The 24971-nt window shown below is 46.1% G+C and overlaps 1 protein-coding gene across 1 annotated transcript; it reads left to right on the forward strand.

The window, feature by feature from the left end:
- The first annotated feature begins 13768 nt into the window (after nt 1–13768).
- Nucleotides 13769–23148, forward strand: PEX11G (peroxisomal biogenesis factor 11 gamma). The gene is given in 5 exon segments (XM_036241941.1): nt 13769–13828; nt 17522–17710; nt 19261–19439; nt 22279–22341; nt 22935–23148. Coding segments are annotated over 5 exon segments (705 nt in total).
- The last annotated feature ends 1823 nt before the right edge of the window (nt 23149–24971 follow it).

Consider the following 24971-nt stretch of genomic DNA (forward strand, 5'->3'; position numbering starts at 1 on the left):
CGTGGGTTGAAGGGCCACCTGTGAGGAGATGGGAACACAGGACTGAGCAAAGTGCTCTCCAGGACCATGCTATCTTTTACTCCATGTGTGCCAGGCATTGGGCGCAGGGCTAGGGCGCGGGGTTAGGGGCATGGTAAGAAACAGGCGCAGCCCTTGTGCTCTGCCCCCAGGAAAAGTAAGATAAGAATTTATTTGACAGTTATTTCACGCCAGGCCGGGATGTAGGCCCTCGAAAAGGTGTACATCAGTTAACAAAACAGACCAAGAACCCTGTCCTTGTGGAGTGACAATGGGGCAGGGAGGTGACAGACAATATAATAATATAATATTAATATAATATAATACAATACATAATTGTAACCATAACTGTAAGACATTATAAAATTATGTCCTATAATTATAATATATAATGTTGATACATTAATATTACATAATATATAATAATATAATAACATAAATTGCAGTGTAAATAGAAAGTGACCAGTGCTCTGGGAACAAAAGTCACACAGGGTAGAAGGATGGGGGTTCAGGGTGGGAGGGTTGCAGTTTTTAAAAAGAAGGCATCACTGAGATGATAGTTAAGCAGAGATCTGAAAAAAGTGCATTTGGGTATCTAGAGAATAGCATTCCTGGCAGATGAACAACCAGGTGTAAAGACCCTGAGGCTGGCACAGAGTGAGCAATGGGGAGAGCCACAGCATTACTCTGCATTCTACTGTCTGTATGATATGGGAACTCCTCTTCTCATCCTCAGCCAGTCATCAAAGCCATGGCTCTCCCTTCCATGTCTGGGAACCCACTTTTATCTCTCTGCCATACCCCTCCCTCCTCACTGGTGCTCCTGCCCTCTGCAATTGTCCTGGGCCTTGACTATCCCCTTGGATCTCTTCCTATCCTCAGACTGTCAAGAGTTTTACATACCTTGCACTCACTGCTCTGACCTTCAGTTCCAGGCTCTCAGCATCCTGTTAAGTTGTCTGGGACTTTCTTGCCTTCCTCAGAGCAGATGTGTCTCTCCCACCGTCCTCCCTGCTCCTTGGAGATCAGGCCCTCGGGTGCCAGCAGCCCCACTAGCTCAGGCTCACCTCCTGCAGGAAGCCCTCCCGGGCCCACTTCAGTCCACCACTACTTGCTCATGTTGACCTCTTTAGAAAACATGCATCAGGGTTTTAATGAAATCACAGTTTTTCAGTGTCTAACTAAGTTTGTTGCGTTTTTCATAATTTTGCCACCTAAAATAGTTGAGAGTTAAGAAGGTGTCAAATGGTTTATGGAAGAATCTTACAATTGAAATTACTAGCCGGTCACCTTGGAATAAGTAACTGGGCTCTTGTGAACTTCAGTTTCCTAATCAGGGATGAAGAAATAGGGTACCCACCTTGAGGGATGGCATGAGAGCTAATGAGTCTTAGAAAATGCTCTTGGCACAGAGCTGACCCTCAAGACTCCCTCTGTACCCAGTCTCCCAGAAGACCCTCATGTGCTCCTTCCAAGGCTGCATTCAAGAGTGGTCCAGCTCTGCCCATTGTGACTCAAAGAACTTCCCCAGACAACACTGTCACAATGGTCTCCCAGTAACTCTGTGGGCAGCTGGGAGAAAAGTCAGGAGCAAGGACAGAGGACTCTGTCTCTTGGTACTTCAGGGAGCCTGCCAAGTGACTTGACTTCTTTAAGTCTCAGTTTTGTCATCTGGAAAAGGGGCTGGGAATGGTAACTACTTTGGAAAGCAGCAATGAGAATTTGCTGCAGTAGGCTGCTGGTGTTTCTTATTACCATTTCCCCCCTCATCTGTTTCCCAGATCTTCCCATGCAGGATGGGCAATCTCTCTGTCGTTGCTTACTGTTACTCCAGGGCTTGTAGACCTCCAAGGTACCCTTAAAAACACCAGTGCCTAGCCCCAAGACCATCAAGACACACCTGTTGTTGAACAAATTTGGGCTTATTACTCATTACAGCTAGGAAGAGCACACTTTATGGGGAATTGTGGGCATCTCAGGAGGGTGTAAAGGGACTTATCAGACTTGGATTCGTCTTAGGTGCTTCTGGGGAGGTTTAAGGAAATGGGGCTTTGCTCTGCATTGGAGGCTTTTACTGACTGGAAAGTTTGACTTTCTTTTTTGAGATGATCTGACAAACAAAAATATATACAACAGGAAAGGGGCTGGGGAGTTAGTATTTAATGGGAACAGAGTTTCAGTTTGGGATGACAAAAAAGTTCTGGATGTGAATGGTGGGGATGATTGCACAACAATGTGAATGCACTTAATGCCACTGAACTGACACTTACAGATGATTAAAATGGTAATTGTATATTTTGTATATTGTATGTATATTTTAAAGGAGACAAACATGCCCGGCCAGTGTGGTCAACCCATGCACCAAGAGGTCACTGGTTCAATTCTCAGTCAGGGCACATGCCCAGAATGTGGGCCCAATCCCCAGTGGGGGGCATGCAGGAGGCGGTCAATCAGTGTTCTCTCTCATTGATGTTTCTCTCTCTCTCTCCCTCTCCCTTCCTCTCTCTCTAAAAGTAATAAAGAAAAAAATACTTAAAAAAAGAAAGCAAACATGAAATATAGATATAAATGTAGTCAGTCTGTCTTAGTACATGAGTTCTACTGAGTGAGTTCTTTTTATTTTCAGTTGAGATATAATTGACATATAATATTATGGCAGTTTAAGGTTTACAACGTATTGATCTGATACATTTATATTGCATCATGATTACCATTGTAGCTACCACCATGATTGTGTCACATAATTTCTTTTTTATATTGTTGAAAGTATTACAGATGTCCCCCTTTTTTCCCCATTGACCCCCTCATTCCCGCTCCCACCTAACTCCTGCCTTCCCCAACCTAATGTTTGTGTCTATTGGTTGTGCATATATGCATATCAGTTCTTTGGTTTATCTCTTCCCACCCCTCCCAGCCCCCATCCCTCTTCTATTTGTCAGTCTGTTCCTTACTTCCATGATTCTGGATCTCTTTTGGTCCACAGCTTATTTTGTTCATTATGTTCCACACAGAAGTGAGATCAAGTAGTGCTTGTCTTTCTCTGACTGGCTTATTTCACTTAGAATAATATTCTCTAGGTCCCTCCATGCTGTCTCAAAGGGAAAGAGATTTCTTTCTTACAGCTGCATAGCATTTTATTGTGTAAATGTACCATATCATTTATTTATTTATTTATTTATTTATTTATTTCCTTTTTGGGTACGTGCCCCTAGCAGAAACTGAACTTGGGACTCTCTGATCCGCAGGCCGACGCTCCAACTGCTGAACCAAACCGGCCAGGGCGGATTTGTTTTTCTTTTTGCTCTTCTGATTTGGTGTTTTTTGCTTCCTTACATTCCAAATTGATGGTTTGTTTCTTGGCTTTTCCTACTCTCTATTGAATCTCTGTAAATTATTTTTTATTTCAGTTAGTGCAACCTTCATTTCCAACTGGTCCTTTTTTATGTTGTCGATGTTCTCACTAAGTTCCTTGGAGTTCTCCTTAAATTTCTTAAAGGTCTCACCAAGTTCCTTGAGCAGCCTTATAACCAGTGTTTTGAACTCTGCATCTAATTGATTGCTTATCTCCATTTTGTTTCATTCTTTTCCTGGAGTTTTATTCTTTTCTTTCATTTGGGACATGTTTCTTTGTCTCCTCATTTTGGCTGCTTCTCTGTAATTGTTTCTTTGTATTAGGTAGAGTTGCTATGTCTCCTAGACTTTGTAGAGTGGCCTCTTGTTGTAGGTATCCTGTAGGATCCAGTGGCACAGCCTTCCTCATCACCCCAGCTGGGCCCTTGAAGTGCACCCCTAGTGTGGACTGTACACCCTTGTGTTGTAATTGAGTCTTTTTTTTTTATCCTCACCCGAGGACATTTTTCCATTTTTTATTCAGATAGAGTGGGAGGAAGAGAGAGAGAGAGAGAGAAACATCAACGTAAAAGGGACACATCGAGCGGCTGCCACCCGCACAACAAACCAGGGCCGGGGAAAAACTGCAACCAAGGTTCACGCCCTTAGCGGGAACTGAACCCGGGTCTCTCTGGAGCGCAGGCCGACACTCTAACCACTGAACCAAACTGGCCAGGGCTGTAATTGAGTCTTGATTGCTGTTGGCATGTCATTTGGAGGGATTTACTCAGGCTGATCAGCTGCAAGAACTGGCTGTGCCAATGGCCCCCTGGCCTCTGACTACTTTGGAGGATTAGCTGTATAGGGCCCACTACACAGAGCAAGACTTACTTCATCAGGGCTCTGGTACCCCCTGAGTCCGCTCATTGAGTGTGTCACTTATGGAGGTGATTGGGTGGTGGTGTTTCGATGTGGTTTGAAGCTGTCCACTGGGTATGCTGGCTCTGGGGCAAGGTCAGCCACTGCCTGTGTTCTATCCAAGGCCACTTGGCATAAGCTACAAAGTGATCTGCAGATGGCTGCTTCTTGTGCTGGGCTCAGAGGTGCCCAGGTCTGTCTGAGAGAAAGCTGCCTCTTCAGCCCTAGTCCCAAGACCAAACAGCTCAGTTCTTCCCTGTATGTCTCTGGTGCCCTTCAAGCTGCCTCCCCTCCGAGCTTAGAGGGAGTAAGTCTAAATCCGAGCGCTGGCCCTTTAAGAGGAGCTGTCTGGGGCTCTGGCAGTTGCAGCCTTCCTCAGCCTCAGTTCCCACTGGTTTTTCCAGCCAGAAGTTATGGGGACCTCTCATCCTGGCACTGGAACCCAGAGCTGGGTGCCTGGTGTGGAAAGGAGACCCCTCAGTCCTCAGGAAGGACCTTCCCAGCTGAGGTATCCTCCTGATTTTTATCTGCCACACGTGGGTGTGGGACCAACCTGTTCGTGCCTCTGCCCCTCCTACCAGTCTCATGGCTGTTTCTTTAATTTCGTAGTTGTAGGACTTCCATTTAGCTTGATTTCAGGCAGTTCTGAATGTTGGCTGTGTTGTAGTTTAGTTGTAATTTTGATGTGGTTGGGGGAGGAGGCGATACCGTGTTTACCTATGCCGCCATCTTGCCACCACATCTTTTTTATCCACTCATCTACTGATGGACACTTGGGCTGTTTCCAGATCTTAGCTATTGTAAATAGTGCTGCTATGAACATAGGGGTGCATATATTCTTCCTGATTGGTGTTTCAGGCTTCTTAGGATATATTCCAAGAAGTGGGATCACTGGGTCAAATGGCAAGTCCATTTTTAATTTTTTGAGGTAACACCATATTGTTTTCCATAGTGGCTGCACCAGTCTGCATTCCCACCAGCAGTGTGCTAGAGTATCGTTTTCTTTACATCCTAGCCAGCATTTGTTGTTTGAGTATTTGTTGATGGCTGCCATTCTGTCAGGCATGAAATGATGTCATAATTGTCTTAATTTGCACCTCTCTGATGATTAGAGATGTTGAGCATATTTTCATATCTCCTGCCCATTTGTATGTCCTTTTTGGAGAAGTGTCTATTCAGGTCCTTTGCCTATTTTTTTTTTTTATCCTCACTCGAGGACATTTTTCCATTTTTTGTACAGATAGAGTGGGAGGGAGAGAGAGGAAGGGAGAGAGAGGGAAACATCGATGTGAAAGGGACACATCGAGTGGCTGCCACCCGCACGACCAACCAGGGCCGGGGACAAACTGCAACTGAGGTACATGCCCTTAGCGGGAACCAAACCCGGGTCTCTCTTTGCCTATTTTTTAATTGGATTTTTGTCTTCCTTGTTGAGTTGTATGAATTCGCTATATATTTTGGATATTAACCTCTTATCTGTTGTTATCACTGGCAAATATGTTCTCCTAGAGAGTGGGTTCCCTTTTCACTCTGATGATTGTTTCTTTTGCCATGCAGAAGCTTTTTGTCCCCTTTATTGATTTTAGATAAAGAGGAAGTGAGAGGGAGAGAGAGATAGAAACATCAATGAGAGAGAACATCGATTGGCTGCCTCCTACATGCCCCCCACTGGGGATTGGGCCCACAACCTGGGCATGTGACCTAACTGAGAATCAAACCGGTGACCTCTTGGTGCATGGGTTGATGCTCAAGCACATAAGCCACACTGGCTGGACCCATGCAGAAGCTTTTTAATTTGATGTCATTCCATTTATTAATTTTTTCCTTTGTTTCTCTTCCCCTAGATGATGTATCAGTGAAAATTTCGCTACATATGATGTCTGAGATTTTTCTGCCTACATTTTCTTCTAGGATTTTTATGGTTTCATGGGTTACATTTAAGTATATTATCCATTTTGAGTTTATTTTTGTGTATGGTGTCAGTTGGTGGTGTTGTTTCATTTTATTTGCATATAGCTGTCCAATTTTCCAAACACCATTTATTGAAGAGACTGCCTTTTCTCCATTGTATGCTCTTGCCTCCTTTGTCGAATATTAATTGTGCATACTGTCCTGGGTCGATGATATCTGGGTTCTCTCTTCAGCTCCATTAATCTATATGCCTGTTTTTCTGGCAGTAACAGGCTGTTTTGATTATGATGGGTTTGTATATAGTATAACTTGATATCTGATATTGTGATACCTCCCACTTTGTTCTTCTTTTTCAAAATTGCAGTAGCTATTCATGGCCTTTTATAGATATATATGTATATTTTATTTTTTTTATCCTCACCCAAGGACATTTTTGCACTTATCTTCATATAGAGCGAGAGGGAGAGAGGGAGGAAGAGAGAGAGAGAAACATCGATGTGAGAGAGACACATTTATTGGTCGCCACCCACACGACCCCAACCAGGGTTGGGGACAAACTGCAACTGAGGTACGTGCCCTTAGTGGGAACTGAACCCAGGACTCTCTGGTCCTCAGGCTGATGCTCTAACTGCTGAGCCAAACCGGCCAGGGCTTATGGTTCCATATTAATGTTTGGAGTATTTGTTCTAGATCTGTGAAATATGCTGTCAGTAATTTAATGGGGATTACATTGAATATGTAGATTGCTTTGGGTAGTATGGATATTTTAATGATATTGATTCTTCCAATTCATGAACATGGAATATGTTTCCACTTTTTAATATCTTCCTCTATTTCTTTTTTCAAAGTCCTGTAGTTTTCTGAGAACAGGCTTTTACCTCCTTGGATAAGTTTATTCCTAGGTATCTTATTTTTGTTGATTTGCAATGGTAAATGTTTTTTTTTTTTTTAAATATATTTTTAATTAATTTTTTAGAGAGAGAAAGATATAGAGAGAAACATCAATTGGCTGCCTCCTGCATGCCCCCTACTGGGGATCGAGCCTGCAACCTGTATATGTGCCCTGACTGGAAATTGAACCAGGATGTCTACTGAGCCACACTGGCTGGGCAATGGGATTGTTTTTTTAGTTTCCCTTTCTGAGTGTTCATTATTGGTGTATAAGAATGTCATTGATTTCTGCATGTTAATTTTGTATCCTGCTACTTTGCCAAATTCATTTATTAAATCTAGTAGATTTTTGATGGAGTCTTTAGGGTTTTCTGGTACAATGTCATGTCATCTGCAAATAATGACAATTTCACTTCCTCCTTTCCAATTTGGATCCCTTTTATTTTTTCTTCTTGTCTAATTGCTGTGGCTAAGACTTCCAGTACTATGTTAAATAAGAGTGGTGAAAGTGGACATCCCTGTCTTGTTCCTGTTCTTGTTTTTTTTTTTTTAATCCTCACCCGAGGATATTTTTCCATTTTTTGTACAGATAGAGTGGGAGGGAGAGAGAGGAAGGAGAAAGAGAGAGAAACATCGATGTGAAGTTGTTCCTGTTCTTAAGGGAAATGCTTTTATATTTGCCCATTGAGTATGATGTTGGCTATAGGTTTTTCATATATGTCCTTTATTATGTTGAAATATGATCCCGCTGTTCTTAGGTTGCTGAGTACTTTTATCAGAAATGCGTGCTGGATTTTGTCAAATGCTTTTTCAACGTCTATTGATATGATCATATGCATTTTATCTTTTATTTTTTAAATCTGGTATATCACATTTATTGATTTGTGACTATTGTACCAGCCTTGCATCCCTGGGATGAATCCCATTTAGTCATGGTGAATAATTTTTTTTTTTTTATCCTCACCCGAGGACACTTTTCCATTTTTTGTTCAGGTAGAGTGGGAGGGAGAGAGAGGAACAGAGAGAGAGAGAGAAACATCGACGTGAAAAAGACACATCGAGTGGCTGCCACCCGCACGGCCAACCAGGGCCAGGGACAAACTGCAACCGAGGTACGTGCCCCTAGCGGGAAAAGAACCCAGGTCTCTCAGGACCGCAGGTCGATGCTCTAACCGCTGAGCCAAACCGGCCAGGGCGAATAATTTTTTTTAATGTGTTGCTGAATCCGATTTGCTAATAGTTTGTTAAGGATTTTGGCACCTGTGTTTTTCAGGGATCTTGGCCTGTAGTTTTCTTTCTTTGTAGTGTCTTTACCAGGTTTTGGAATTAGGATTATGCTGGCCTCATAAAAAGAGTTTGGATGTCTTCCTTCTTCTTGAATATTTTGGAATAATTTGAGGAGAATGGGTGTTTAATGATGATTTCTTCTAGTTTGGGAACAAGATCTAGTCTCTGAATAAGTTTAACGTTGATGATGCAGTTTTGCTGTCTGTAACTACTGTACTGACTATTAGGTCTCCAGGACTTATTTACTGAGTACGTACCTTTTTACTAAATTTAAGTAAATTGTTGTTTTGTCTATTTAGTTGAAGTCCCATCACCTGCTCCCCAGCACTGAGCCCCACAAAAAGAGCTTTGGTGCAGCCAGGGGGATACAAATATACAGTTCAGCCTAGTTCTACTGTCTACTGGGAAAAGTAAGACCCATGAGTTGGATCTTGGGTACTGCAGGAAGCAAAGGGGAGAAGTAACTGTTATTGAGGATCTTAATTTGTATCCAGCAGTCTAAGGAATGAAGCACAAATAAAGCTGTGATTGGTAAAGGAGCAGCAGTGACTTGGCTTAACCAGGAGAAGCAAATGTCTGTCTGGTCGCTGTTGGACAATGCTCACTTTTTGCCTGTGTTCAAACATGACAGGTAGGCTTGTTTTGTGTTGTTCCACCATGGTCACTGAGTGGCCGCTTCCGATGATGGCATTCTGTGAAATTATTTATATTCTGCATGAGCAGAAGAATAACAGAGCCTTGCTGTGACTGCCAGGCCAGGTCTTAGCAACACCAAGGTCAGCTGGGAACACCAGGACAGTTCCTGTCTCTTTCTCAAAGGTCAAGCTCAGCCCTAACCAGATGGTGGAGGATGCTGGGAGGGATGGGCAGTGCCTGCAAGGTTCAGTGCTGTACCATTGGTTCCTAGAGCAGGGCCTGGCATACAGTAGACTGTTATAAGGTTGTTGGGGATAGTACAGGCTCAAGAGAAGGGACCCAGTTGCTCATGCAGGCTCTGTAGTCTTAGGTCCTCTTTGCTCTGCAGGCCTAGAACTAGGCTTAGATTTTTTTCTGGGAAGGAACAGTGTCCCCAGTTGAGGGTTGGGGGACACACAAACCCCTGCACCCCAGTCTTAAGCAAGGAGGGCTGTGGTTGAATGTGGGGATTAAAGAATCTCTTGGGATGTTGTGGGGAAGGCAGGCCTGGGGATGGCAGGGGTTCGGGGTCCAGATGAGAGAAAATGGGGGTTCCTTTTGGAGGGGGATGTGGTCTGGGAAGAATTGGATAGATTCAAGGGACATTTTGGTGACTGTTGGGACATGGGTGGAACGTATGTGAGGGAAAGAGTAAGCATGATGTCTAGGTCTTCTGTTGGCTGTGGGGTATCCCTGAAGTGGGGACATGGGAGAACAAGATGTTTGGGGATGATGCTGTGGTCAGTCTGGGACTTGCTGAGTGTGAGGGGGCTTATGGGATGAATAGGGGAAATGTCCAGATGGCAGATGGAAGCAGGAGATAAGTCAGGATTGGTGAGAGTTGGAGGAGAGGCCAGTGAAGAGGTGGCTAGGCAAATTGTAGCAGTGGACAAGGTCTCCCAGGACAATGTGGGTATAGCATGAACAAAGAGAGTTTGGACAGGCTGCTGAGCTCTGCAGGCCATGACACTTATTGAGAACTAGTTTTGTGCCAGGCTATGGGGATATAGCTGTGACAAAGACAGATAAAAATCTCTGCCCTGGTGTAGTTCACATTCTTTTGAGGAGAGACAGATAATTAGACAACTAGATAAAGCAGCAAAATATACAGTTGCATTTGATACTGTTACAAGCTAAGGAGAAAAATGAGACAGCAGGAAATGTGGATAGGAAGTGCTGCAGTGTGATGGGGAGGTCCTATGAGAAGATAATGTTTGAGTAAATACAAGGAGGAGGTGAGTGAGGGAGCCAAGTGGGTATCTGGAGGGAGAGCATTCCAGATAGAAGGAACAGCAAATACAAAGGTCCTGAGGTAGGATGTGCTGTAACTTCAAGGAATAGGAACAAGGTAAGTGGTTGGAGAGGAGTGAGTGAGGCAGAAAGAGTAATAGGAATTGAAATCAAGAGGAAATATTTTGCAAAAAGCAGTCAACATCATTAGTCATTAGGAAAAGGCAAAACAAAGTTATGGTGAGATACCACTTTACATTCAGTAGGATGACTATAATAATTTTTATTTCATTTATTTAATTTTTATCCTCACCTGAGGATATTTTTTTCCCATTGATTTCAGAGAGTGGAAGAGAGGGAGGGAAAGAGGGAGAGAGAGAGAAAAGAAAGGAGAGAAACATTGACTAGTTCCTCCTGCCTGCACCTGGACTGGGGCCAAGGATCCAACCTGCAACCCAGACATGTGCCTTTGACTGGTAATCCAACCCGAGACCTTCTGGTGCACAGGACAATGTTCTAACTCACTGAGCCACACTGGCCTGGCTATAATAATAATTTTTAAAATGTAAAATAAAAGTATTGGCAAGAATGTGGAGAATTTTTTGTATCATTGGTGGGAATGTAAAATGGTACAGCCACTGTGAAAAACAATCTTTTGATTTTTCCTCAAAAAATCAAACATAGAGTTACCATATGACCTAGTAATTCCACTCTTAGGTTTCTACCAAAAACACTGAAAGCAGGGACTCAAACAAGTACATGCACACCCATGTTCACAACAGCATTATTCACAATAGCCAAAAAGTGGGAACAACCTCTATGTCCATTAGCTAATGAATAGATAAACAAAATATGGTTCATCCATATGATGGAATAGTATTCAGCCAGGAAAGGAATGAAGTACTGATATAAACTCCGATGTGGACGAACCTCAAAAACATTGCAGTCGTCTCTCTCCACTTTGTGCTTCGACTTTTGCAGCTTCACTCTATTGCAGTTTTTGCAAATATTGTATATTATTTGGAAAAACTATGATAGAGTGAAGCCGCGAAAGTCGAAGCATGAAGTGGCGAGGGATGACTGTATAGTAAATAAAGAATCCTACTTCGCGGAAATTCATTTATCGCGGTACAGTCTGGAACTGATTAACCACGATAAACAAGGGCTGACTGTATGCTTAATGAAAGAAGCCAGACACAAATGGTCACATATTTCATGATTCCATGTAAATGAAATGTCCAGAACAGGCAAATCCAGAGACAGAAAATAGATGGTGTTTGCCAGGGGTCAGGGGAGGGAGGAATAAGAGTGACTGCTTAAGTGATAGTTTTTATTGCAGGGAGATGCAAAATTTTTTTATTTGAATCCTCACCTGAGGATACTTTTCCATTTATCATAAGATAGAGTGGGAGGGAGGGAGGGAGAGAGAGGGAGAGAGAAACATCAATGTGAGAGAGACACATTGACTGGTTGCCTCCCGCATGACTTGACAAGGGCGAGGGACAAACTGCAAGGTACATGCCCTTGACCAGAATTGAACCAATGACTCATTGGTCTACAGGCTGACGCTCTAACCACTGAGGAAACTGGCCAGAGAGGTAATGCAAGTGTTTTGAGATTAGAAAGGAGTGATGTTTGTACAACACATGAATGTACTAAATGCCCCTGAATCATACATTTTATTTTTTTTATGAGGCTTACAAGTTTTTATTGAATCTGGGACTCTTAATAAAGAAAAATCAAGAAATTTACGTATTGCTCTCTGGCTTTTTAAAAAATATTAATTTATTTTTGTTACAGATGTTTCTTCTTTTCCCCCCACTGATTCCCCTCTCCCCCTCCCTCCCTGCCCTGTCTCCAGCTTTGTTGTCCATGCCCATTGTTCATGCATACATGCATATAAGTTCTGTGGTTTATCTCTCCCCCACCACCCCCTTTTCTGGGAATTGTCAGTCTGTACCCCACTTCCACATCTCTGGGACTACCCCATTCTTCAGACTGTTATGTTCATTATATTCCACAAATAAGTGAGATCATATGATACTTGTCTTTCTCTGTTTGGTTCTGAATCATACATTTTAAAATGGTGACTTTTATCACAATTAAAAAAAAAGTAAACAGGTCATAATTTTTTGAACAAAACGTATTTGAAATAATACACAAATAATGCACAAAATTCAAAAGCTACAAAGTGGTATAAAAGTGAAAATTTAGCCCTGGCCAGTTTGGCTCAGCGGTTAGAGCGGCAGTCCGTGGACCAAAGAGTCTCGGGTTCGATTCTGGTCAAGGGCACATACCTCCATTGCATTTTGGTTCCCTACCCTCGTTGGGGTCACCGATCTTTCTCTCTCTCTCTTCCCCCCCTCCCTCCCACTCCCTCCCACTCTAGTTAAAGATAAATGGAAAAATATTCTGGGGTAAAGATTAAAAAAAAAAAAAGTGAAAATTTAATTTCCTTTTTCAAGCCACCAGTTACCCTATCTGGAGGAGACTTCAGTCATCAGGTTCTTCTTTTTTTTTTTTTTCTTTTATTGATTTTACAGAAGGGAGAGGGAGAGAGAGAGAGAAACATCAAAGACAGAGAACATCAACTGGCTGCCTCCTGCATGCCCCCACTGGGGATTTGGCCCACAACCTCAGCATGTGCCCTGACTGCGAATGGAATCGGTGACCTTTTTTTTTTTTTTTTTAATCCTCATTCAAGGATATTTTTACATTTATCTTCAGACAGAGTGGGAGGGGGAGAGAGAGAGAGAGAGAAACATCGATGTGAGAGAGACAGATTGATTGGTTGCCACCTGCAGACCCCAACTGGGCTCAGGGACAAACTGCAACCGAGATACGTGTCCTTGACCGGAATCAAACCTGGGACTCTGGTCCGCAGGCCAGGGCTCTAACCACTGAGCAACCGACCAGGGCCCAGTCGGTGACCTCTTGGTGCACGGGTCCACACTCAACCACTGAGCCACACCGGCTGGACGGTTACCACATTATTATTTACTCTTCTAGAATGGGTCTGTGCACTTCCTTAATTTAAAAAAAATGCCTTATATATTACAATAGCCACAAATGCTCACTATACACAAGCAGAAAATGCAGAAAGGGTGAAAGAGAAATTAAAAAAGAAAACTCTCTCCTTGAATCCAAGCTAACAAGTTGGTTAGTGATTTTGCTTGGAATAATTTGTGTGTGTATGGGTAATTGGGCGTTGGTTAAATTTGTGCGTCGGTTAACTTTAAAAAGAAGCCACTGTGGGGCCATCAGGTGTGAGCTCCCGCGGGTGGGAGGCGGAAGGCAGCGAGCTCCCGGGACAGTCCCGGGTGCACAGGCCGGCGGGAGCGCACAGGTGACAGCCCCATTCTAGCAAATTCCGTCGGGGGATGACACAGTCAAAGGGCCTGTTCAAGGACAAAATGTTGCCTCTGGCCTTTGCTGAACGTTCCGGGTCTTGACCTCATGACAGATCACGCCCCCTGCCGTGGCGCGGTGACGTCACGGCGAAGTCGCAATGGCTGCCCTGAACTGGCTGACGTTGGCGCTGGAGTCGTACCGAGGCCGGGACCGCCTGGTGAGGCTGGGACTGAGCGTGGCTAGAGGACCCGAAATTGGACCAAACCTCAGAGACGGGAAACTGGGGCCAGAGAGGGGGCGGGGTCGGTTAGGATTCCCCAGACGCAGAGGGCATTGTCCAAGCTGGGCTCCAACCCGGTTCCCAGGCGGTGGACTTTTAGCTTGTTCCTGCCTACCCATCGTGGCTAGACATTTACAGCGGTACCAACCAAATCCTCACATTGGGACATTTGGACTGGAGTAGTTCACTGGGTTGTCCCAAACAATCTCATATGATGACTTAGGATGTTGCGGGCCTTTCCCCATGTCTGAACGCTTAGGTTGGGACCAAATCCCCTATAGTTGAGCATTTAGGTTGTTCCCACCAACCCAACTTGGCTGGACATTTACATTCTAACCAAATCCCCATGTTTGGACATTCAGGATCTGACTAGGCCACTGTAGTTGGTCCTTGGGTTGTCCCGAAAAATCTCTCGGATTTAGGGTTTTGTAGGGCTTTCCCTATGCTTGGATTTTTACATTCTGACCACATCCCCATCTGGTTGGGCATTTAGGTTATTCCATCCAAGCCCCTGAAGTCAGACTCTCCACTTGTCCTAACCAGTCTATAACAGAGGTATTGAGGTTGTATCAGCGTATGTACTGGTGTCTGGGCATTAGGTTCCAACCTAGGCATTTGAGTTTTAACATCCTCCACCCCGACCAAATTGGACATTTAAATTGCAGCATTTTGTTGTTCCAAAGGGGCCGAACAGGAATTATACATTAAAATAGTATGTAAAACAACTGGAAAAATAATTTCTGAAAAGCAGACAAAATCAAGATAGAAGGGTGGTGAAGCTGATCCATTTCACAATGACCTAAATCACCCACTAAATGGGTTCCTTCTCACTAAAATAATTTAAGCATATTTTTTAACTCATCTTCATTGTTGAATGTATTACATATGCCTCCCCCTTTTTTCCCATTGACGCCCTCCTCTCCAATTTTGCCTTCCTCCTCCCTTCCCCACACTTTTGTCAGTTATGCATATATGCATAGAAATTCTTTGGTTTATCTCATCCTGCCATCCCTCCCCCCTTCCCTTTTTGAGGTTCATCAATCTAACAACCAATTTGTCCTTTTTTTTTTTTTAATCTTTATTGTTGAATGTATTACAGATGTTCCTCATTTTTCCCCCATTGACCCCACTCCTGCCCCCCTCCTGCCTTTTCCCACACTGTTGTCTGTGTCCATTGGTTATGCATATATGCATATAAGTTCTTTGGTTTATTTCTTCCCACTCCCTAAACCCCCCTTCCCTTCGAGGTTTGTCAGTCTAACAACCAATTTGTTCTTAATCCCTTCATCTTTTCCACCCATTCCTCCAACCCCCCTTCCATCTGGCAACCAACAAAGTGTTCTCTGTATCTATGAGAATGTTTCTGTTCTGCCTATTCATTTTGTTTGTAGATTCCATTGTCGGTAGATATGTATTCATTGCCATTTTGTTTGTTCATATATTTTATCTTTTTCTTCAAAAAGACCCTTCAACATTTCATATAATAATGGTTTGGTGGTGACGAACTCCTTTACCTTTTTCTTGTCTGGGAAACTCTTTATATGGCCATTGATTCTAAATGACAGCTTTGCAGGATAGAGTAATCTTGGTTGTAGGTTCTTGCTTTTCATCACTGTGAATATTTCTTGCCACTTCCTTCTGGCCTGCAAAGTTTCATTTGAGAAATCAGCTGACAGTCTTATGGGAACTCCCTTGTAGGTAACTAGCTGCCTTTCTCTTGCTGCTTTTAAGATTGTCTCTTTGTCTTGAACCTTTTGCATTTTGATGATGATGTTTCTTGGTGTGGGCCTCTTGGGGTTCATCTTGTTTGGGACTCTCTGTGCTTCCTGGACTTGTATGACTGTTTCCTTCACCACGTTAGGGAAGTTTTCTGCCATTATTGTTTCAGATAGGTTTTCGATTTCTTGTTCTCTCTCTTCTCCTTCTGGCACCCCCAAGATGCGAATGTTGGCACACTTGAAGTCCCAGAGTTTCCTTACACTATCCTCTTTTTGGATTCTTTATTCTTTTTGCTGTTCTGATTGAGTGTTTTTGCTTCCTTGTATTCCAAATTGATGGTTTGCTTCTTGGCTTTACCTACTCTACTATTGAATCTGTGTAAATTATTCTTTATTTCAGTTAGTGCCTCCTTCATTTCTGACTGGTCCTTTTTAATGCTCTTGAGGCCCTCACTTGCATTAAGTTCATTGAGCATCCTTATAAGCAGTGTTTTGAACTCAGCATCTGTTAGGTTGCTTATCTCCATTTCGCTTAGTTCTTTTCCTGGAGATTTTTTCTGTTCTTTCATTTGGGACCTGATTCTTTGTCTCCTCATTTTGGCTGCCTCCCTGTGTTTGTTTCTATGTATTACTTAACGGGACGTATGGGGCTAGCTGAGATCAGATGCTGCTCGTTTGAAAGAATTTAGGAAAAACCTGAAGCAGGATCCAAGACAGGCCAATCCTATGGTTAAGCAACTAGCAACAGTTGGGTGGGCCTGAAAGTTGGGTGGGCCTGAAAGTTGGGTGGGCAGGGCCTCAGAGAATCACCAGGGTGGGGCAACCAGTATGTGCCAAGTTGCTGGAATCCCAGATATGGCAGCTGTCTGCCACCCCAGGGAAGGACTCACCAAAGGAACAAAGGCTTCTGACAGCACGTTTGTCCCAGAGAAAGCCCCTTCTCCAGCCCTTGCTCCAATGCCAAACAGCTCAGTTCTTCCCTGTATGTCTCTGGTGCCCCTTGAGCCACCTCCCGTCCAAGCTTAGAGGGAGAGAGTCCGATAAGTCCGTTCGCAGGCCCTTTAAGAGGAGCTGCCTGGGACTCCAGCTGCCTCAGCCTCCCTGAGCCTCAGTTCCCGCTGGTTTTTCCAGCCCGAAGTTATGGGGATTCTTTTCCTGGCACTGGAACCCTGAGTGGGGTACCTGGTGTGGGACGGGGACCCCTCAGTCCTTAGGGAGGACCTTCCCAGCCGGGGTGTCCTCCTGATTTTTATTTGCCACACGTGGGTGTGGGACCAGCCATCCGCCTCTGCCCGTCTGCCTCCGCTCCTCCTACCAGTCTCCATGCGGCTGCTTCTTTAATTTCGTAGTTGTAGGACTTCCATTCAGCTTGATTTCAGGAGGTTTTGAATGATGGTTGTTCTGTAGTTCATTTGTAACTTTGATGTGGTTGTGGGAGGACGCGAACCGCGTTTGCCTATGCTGCCATCTTGACTGAAAAAGGATAAGCATATTATCCTTTGTCCACTGGACTGAGGCTGGATCTTGTCCCCACTTGCCAGCCCAGCTGGGATGTTGGTACAGCCAGGTAGATTCAAATATACATTTCTGCCTAGTACTTTTGCCATCTGAGAAAAGGAAGACCCAGGATGTGGTAAATTGGGTTTCCTTTTCTTGTCCTTGTCACATCTATTTCCAGAGGTTGTGTCCTCAGTGACATGAGCCAGCACTTCATCAGAGTCTCCACAGTGCCTTCTGGACAATGGTGGCATATTTTTCCATTTTTCCTACACATTTCTTTTTAAAGTTTCAGCTTTTATTAAAATATTGTTGATTTAGATTCTTCTGCCTGTCCATCCCCCAGGGCCCATGGCCAGGTGATCCATCTCAGTCCAGGAGCAGGGTCATGCTGACAGTTTCTGCTTTCCCACAGATCCATACCCTGGGGTACTGCTGCCAACTGGTTGGTGGGATCCTGGTGGAACAATATCCAGCCAGGTCAGAAGTGGGGACACGCTTACTGGTACTGTCCTCCCAACTCAGCTGCTGTAGGACCGTCCTTTGACTCTTTGATGACTTGGCCATGTTTATGTACACTAAGCAGTATGGCCTGGGGTCAGAGGTAATGGGGTACAGGGCTGTAGGGACTTGTTTAAAGGCAACTGCATGGGCAGTTTATTTTTTTAATTTTACTTTCTTTTTTGAGATGATAAGAGGTTCTCATTTTAACATAAATTTAAAAAATATCTAATATGTTCACACATTCCTAGACTGTATAATTTAAAAGTCTCTTTTTCCCGATCCTCCCAGTCCCCAGTTTTTTTTCCTTGAAGGCATCCACTGTTGTCAGCTTCTTGTATTTCCTTCCTGAGATCTCATGTACCCCCACAGGCAAATACACAATTTTTATGTAAATAGTTGTGTGCCACTGCCACTCTTTGGCCACTTGCTTTTTCCACTTACTAGTACAACTTGGAGGGCATTCCATATCAGTCCAAAAAGAGTTCCTCCCTTTTTTATGGCCATATATGTAGTATTCTGTTATGTAGCTCGACAGTGATTTATTTAACCAATCCCGTGCTGATGGACATGTAGATTATTTATAATATTTTGCTGGTTTAGCAGTACTGCATTATTCCACATGAGTGCCTGTAGATCTGTGCTCCTTACTAGGGAGCAAACTTGCCCCCCCTCCCCGGGGACATTTCCTCAGGGAATGGGCTGAGAAGTTGCCTTGCCCATTCCCCCTGCCCTTCCATGGGCCCCCTGAGCTGCTGGATGCTCAGATGCCCCCGTTTTGCCCCAGTGTCCATGGCCTGATCATCCCAAATATCAAATTTTTCCTTGGACCCTCCTCCAGTTTTGACACCCATCTCCTATCCTCTTATTAGGTTAGGGCATACTTCCTGTACATCCTAGTAGGATCCCCAAACATCTCTGCAATTTTCCTTAGTCCCAGGCCAGGGGTGGGGGCCCCTGTACCTCCTATATCCTTTGGCCAGAACAAAAGCCCCTTTTGTTGGTCTGTTGTTTGTGTTGGTCTCCCCTGCCCTGTGAGCATCTCCTCCCTGCACAGGTGTGGGGCCTTGCCTGATTGAAGGCCTTGAGGGGGCAGGGACCAGGAATGCAGCCCTAAGGGCAGCCTCAACTGGCCCTGCCTGGTTGGGTGCAGGTGGTGTGGTTCAGAACTCAGGGTTGGAGGGCAGGGGTACAATGTGGAATGTTGAACCCATGAAGGTTCTGCAGTTTGATGGCCGGAGGCCTGTCCCTATGAGATGGGGCAGGGGGCAGCTTACCCTAAGCACTTCAGTTTGCCTGTTTGCCAGGATGGTGACCACTCCTCTTTGGTTTGGGAGAGATGACCCAAGTCATGCAGCCTGGTGTTACCACCCCACCCAGCTCTGCCTCATCAGGTTTCTCTGTGGGGCTGCCTGCCCTGCTTCCCTGTCAGGGTCCTATGCCAGAGGGCCTGGCCTGGAGACCCCTTGGCTAGGACCTGGAAGCCTGTGGCAGGACAGAAAGGCTCTGAGGTAGGGCATCCCAAGTCATAGTATATGTGAATCATCTGGAAACTTTAAAAAATTTAAGGTTTTATTTTGGGCATGGCCTGGGCCCTTAAGCAGTGGGTAGGTCTGACCCCATGGCCATCCCCCGCCCCTCCTGGTCCTGCAGGAGGGGGACATGTTGGTCCAATGTGTGTCTGTCCTGGGCAACCTGGCTGATCAGCTATACTACCCCTGCGAGCACATCGCCTGGGCTGCTGATACCAAGATCCTCCACATGGACTCTGCCCGGTGGTGGATGCTGAGCATGATTTTCTGGGGCCTCTCCCTGCTTCTGGGGATTGCCAAGTAAGCATTGTCACTGTTCCCAGCAGGTTAGAAGGGAACACTTAAGATCTCTGGTCCATTTGGCAGACAGCAGACAGGCTGGAATAGTATGGGTCTTTGTTGCTCCTGCTTTTCCTCCTCTTGTTTTTTTTTTTTTGCATTTATCTTCAGATAGAGTGGGAGGGAGAGAGGGAGGAAGAGAGAGAGAGAAACATCAATGTGAGAGAGACACATTGATGGTTGCCACCTACACGACCCGACCCCAACTGGGGCTGGGGACACACTGCAACCAAGGTACATGCCCTTAGCGAGAACCGAACCCGGGACTCTCTGGTTCGCGGGCCAACGCTCTAAGCGCTGAGCCAAACTGGCCAGGGCATTTCCTCCTCTTGTTGCCACCCTACTGTACACATCACTTATCACAGCACCACAGACTTGGCTTTAAAAAACACAAATTGATCATCTTACAGTTCTGGAGGTCAGAAGTCCAAAATGGGTCTCACTGGGCTAAAATCAATGTTTCTGGAGGCTTCAGGGGAGAATGTGTTCCCTGCCTTTTCCAGTTTCTAGAATTCCTTCCTGCATTCCTTAACCCAGTGTCCCTTCCTCTCTGTCTTTGAAGCACATTACTCTAGCCTCTCCTTCTGTTGTTGCATCTGCTTCTCTGACCCTCCTGTCTCCCTCTTATTAGGCTCACCTGGATAATCTTAAGACCCTTAACTCAGTCCCATCTGCAAAGTCCAAAGTTCATATAAGGGAACACATTCATGGATCCTGGAGATTAGAACGTGAGCATTCTTGGAGATTGTGCCCACTGGACTGAAGAAGAAATAACTTAGTGGCCTGGACAGAAGTGGCTGCTGTGGCTGCCTTTACTTGGGTCCCTGAGTCCTGCTTGCACTGTCATCAGCAAACATCTCCAGATAGAGAACACCCAGGAGTTTCCTGGCTGGCTCTATGCTTCCAAAAACTGTGAGGTTTCTAAAACTTTAAAATAATGGTTTCCTCCCAAACATTTTCTTCTTTGCAAATTTGCTGAGTGGGTTTGTTCAGTCCCTCACCCCAGAAAGCACAGGGGGTGAAGGACCTCCTGTTGCAGAATTTCATGCAGCAAAGGTCTCTTGGATCCCACAAGGGAGGTGGGTGACCCTTGACCTTGAGGGTTGGGTGGAGGTAGGCACTGTCCACTTCTGCTATCACTTGTCCTTGGGCTAGACACTGACAGTTATCTCAGTCTGGAAAATGAACGAACCCAAAGTGGAAGATTCAAATCACCCACAATCCAGAGATTCCCACTTTATATTCTGATGACTCTTCTACCCTTTAACCTTACACACTTTGGACACATTTTTACTTGCTCTGGTCTCCCTGTTTCATGGACGGTGCTTTTTCTTGATTTGAGCTCTCCTCATGTTCATGGTCACTATGTCTGTTGACTTTCCTGTGTGCTTGGGAACTCCGATAGGTCTGGGCTGGGCTCTGGATACTCCTGAGGCTTCCAAGGGGCCTTGTGATCTCTGGTACCAAGAGATCTACCACTCCTGTTTTAGGGGAAGCCTTGATTTAATTTATTTTAAAAAACAGACTTTATGCCCTGGCCAGTTTGGCTCAGCAGTTAGAGTGTCGGCCTGTGGTCCAGAGAGACCCACGTTCAGTTCCTGCTAAGGGCACGTACCTCGGTTGCAGTTTGTCCCCGGCCCTCGTTGGGTCGTGCGGGTTGTGTTCCTTTTACATTGATGTTTCTCTCTCTCTCTCCCTCTCACTCTATCTGAACAAAAAATGGAAAAATATCCTCATAAGGATAAAAAAACAACAACAGACTTTATATTTAAGAACAATTTTAGGTTCACAGCATAACTGAGCGAGAGTAGAGTTCCCATCCCCTGCTCCCCATGCACAGGCTTTCCCACTGTCAAAATGGTATGAGAGTGGGACATTTGTTACAACTGATGAACCTACACTGACATGTCATCATCACCCCAAGTTCATGATCTATGTTAGGGGTCACTGTTGCCCATTTCCTGGGTTTCAATAAATGTAACATGACTTAAACCCACCATCCACCACTACAGTATCACACAGAGCAGTTTCACAGCCCTGAAAATCCCATACTCTATGATTCCACTCATTTTTAGAGCATGTTGTTTTTCCATTTCTCTCTATTTGATGTTAGCAAGGGTGAGGGGGTGTGGAGTGTGCTCTTCATGACCAGGTGTCCTTAAGACCCCAGGATGCCAGACAGACACGTGGAAGGTTGCTGGAATGCAGATGTCTGGGGCCAGGTACCTAGAAGTTCTGATTCCACTGGTCTGGGGACCCAGGACCCAAGACTTGGTGTTTTGCCTTAGTCCTCCATGTGGCTTCATGCAGATCCACTTATCTCATTGAGGTGCTGCCTTGTGCCCCATACTTTCTGGGGACATGTCACATGGATGGGCACACAGTGGCTGGGGAGATGTGACCAGGACCTGGACCTCCCAATCATGAAGTCTGGCTGTGGTCGGCCCTCCAACAGGCAGTGCTTAACACATTCTCTTACCTGCCCACCCCCAGCCCATGGTGCAGGGGCCAGGCAGGGTAATCTGGGTGGGCACTCTAAAGGGCCTGAGAGTCCTGAGGGAGCATTAGAGGCTGCCCACCTACTGGCTTACAGATGCCAGCCCTAAGAGCCCAGAAAGTTGTCAGACTCACCTCACACAGGTTGGTTGGAGCCACTTATTGCAGAGCTCAGCACCCGTTATGAGTAACCTGTGGCCACCGTGGCAGGAGGCAGAGCCTCCCCTAAGGCCAGTGTTGGGGATCGAACCCCTGTACTCCCACCCTGCTTCTCTTGCCCCTCCCATCCTCTCTGTTGTTGCAGGTCCCTGTGGGTGGTCCTGAAGCTGAGACATCAGCTGAGGAGCCCTACAGTGGCCTTCACCAGGTATTTCTTCCAGAAGAAAGGCTGACTTTCCCTCCTACAAGTCCTAGGGTTTTTCCTGAGACCAGGGGAGGAAGGTGTTGAGGAGGGGGTGTTCTGAGTTGCCAGCAGTTAGCTCTGCCCCTGCACAAGGTCCATGCTGGGGTGTTGTGGCTGGATCATCAGGCCTCACAACAGCCTCCAGGTGGATGGTATGACTCTTACACATGGGGAAAATGAGGCTTGCTTGAAACAGCAGAGCCAGGACTCCAGGACTGAGCCATCATAGCCATGCACCCAGCAGAGAGCATAATAGGAAGAGTCAGTTTACTGAGAACCATAGTTAATGTCACTATTTCATCCTGGGAAAGGACTGTGCTTGGCTGGCATAGGCCTGGAACCTGCCCAAAGACCAATCCCCACCCCACCTCTCTGATTCCAGGGGGTTAGGAGGACTGAGATTTGGACTTGAGACTTTCCACAGAAGTCTGTGTCCTGTTCATGTGTGGGCTCCGTCGGGGGGTGGGGGGGAAGGGGGGTGACAAGGACTCCTTTTTGCTCACAGAGTCTATGGTCATTCCTTTTCCTGCCCGACTGACTCCTCTTTGATCCCACAGCCAGCTGTCCTGGAGCAAGCGGAGGGCCATGGAGGCCCAGATTCAGTCAGAGCTGTTGATTCTTCTGAGCAACCTGGCAGATCTGGCCGATGCTGTGCACTGGCTGCCTGCAGGTGTCCTCTGGGCAGGCCGCATCCCCCCGTGGCTGGTGGGCCTCCTGGGCACCATCTCCTCTCTCCTCAGTGTGTACCAGGCAGTCCGAACCAGTGGCTAGGCTGACACAGCCACATCCTGACATGGTCTGGTGGTGGGTGAACACAGCCGGGACCCCACTGGAGGACCACTCCCCATAGAGCAGAAATCACTTGGGCAAGGGTCTGGGTCTCTAACTGAGCAAATCAAGGCCATGTGAGGGGAGATGCAAACCAGAGGACACAGGGAGTGACCTGGGGTACAAACCCACAGTGGGGCAGGGGTAAAGTCCCCCAGGTGCTGAGGGTTGGGGTCTTTCCACTCAGGCCCCATCTCTTGGGGGGCGTATTTCTCAGGACCAGAGCAGAGGACCCCCAGCTCCCATGCAGAGCCTCACTTCCGTCCCTGACATTCTGTATTAGGATAAAGACAAGCAGGAAGGCATAATGGTATGTGCCAAGTGGGCCTTAGAAAAGGTGAAATAAGAATTAACCATGTGGTGCTGATCCTTTTTCCTAAACTCACCAGCTCTGTCCCCTCCTGTCTGCAGGTCACTCACTTCCATGCCCTCTCCTGCTGGTATGCCTTTATTTTAGGGGGGCATGAAGGTACCACCTCTGGATGTGGCAGCTTGTATGCTCTTGTTGTTTCTTATGGGACAGAGCTGCAGTGGGAAACTATACCTCCCAAGTTGTCTTCTGGAACATCTTTGGCCAGTCGGTCCTCTCTGGTGAAGGCTGCTTGGGGGCAGCAGGCTGTGCTGGCCACCCTTGAGTGGCCCTCACCCACAGATATCAGTTCTCTTTCCAGATGTTAGTTCACTCTCCTGTAGTCACAGATACCTTCCACCCATGCTGCCTCCTGCCAGGCCACACCCACATCACATACTTTTCTTCCTGGTCATTGTGAGGTAATTGTTGTGGCCAAAGTAGTTGACACTCAGCCACAGCTTCTACCAGGGCTGTCATCCATTCAGGGCCAGTCTGAGCATTTCATAGGTTCCTGGCTGGGGCTGAGCAGTGCAGACTGGTGTTTGAAGATGCCATGGCTGTTTCCAACCTCATGCAGATCATGGCAGGATGGGTGCATTTGTTTCTAGGCTGGTATTAGGCTGCATGTGTGTGTGGCACTGGTAGATGGTGGCCAGCCCATGCCTGCCAATCAATCTTAATGTCTTTGGACCACCCCCACCTCTTAGTCCCAGTGGGAAAGAGGGAATCAGGCTCTACCTTATGTCCACCAAGCACCTGGAAGATTCAACAAGACCTGTGTTTCAGTCCCTGAAGCCTCAAGTGATTTCAACCAGATCGTTCTTTTATGGGGAAGATAAGTGGCTGGGAACAGCTGGGGTGGAGGGCTGCTTTGGGTAACATGGGATTCAGAAGAAACCCCACCTTGCCACTGGCCTAGTCTCCCCTTCCCTATTGCAAGATGGGGTGGGGGTGGGGCACATTGGCATATGGCAGTGCCCAGGGAACCAGCGAATTAGGGTGGGAGTCAGAGCAGCACTTGCCTGCCTGTCTGGAGACTCGGAGTTAATACCTGTAAGTGCAGCATGTCTGGGGAAGCCCTGTGAACACCTGGATTTGTGACCCATTATGTCACAGGTACCTCAAAAGGCTGGCATCCCTGTGGACCTGGGTAGAGCCAGGTCTCAGGGCTCTGGCTGCAGCTTCCAAGCAGTCAGGGCTAGCCAGGTGTCAGTTTTGGGACCACAGCTGGGCAGGTGAGATGACCCTGCCTGCAGTGTGGCCACATGCCCCTGCCCACTGCCCTTCTTGGGCCAGCAGCTTAGCCTCTTCAGCTTGACTGGTCCTAGGAGTGTGTCTGGCAAACTCTTGGCTCAGGCAGCAGGAAGCTGACATCCTAGGACCACAGGGATAGGAAGGGACCCAGAAAGTGTGG

Source organism: Molossus molossus, unplaced genomic scaffold, assembly GCF_014108415.1.
Source record: "Molossus molossus isolate mMolMol1 unplaced genomic scaffold, mMolMol1.p scaffold_m16_p_4, whole genome shotgun sequence".
In the NCBI taxonomy this organism is placed as follows: Eukaryota; Metazoa; Chordata; class Mammalia; order Chiroptera; family Molossidae; genus Molossus; species Molossus molossus.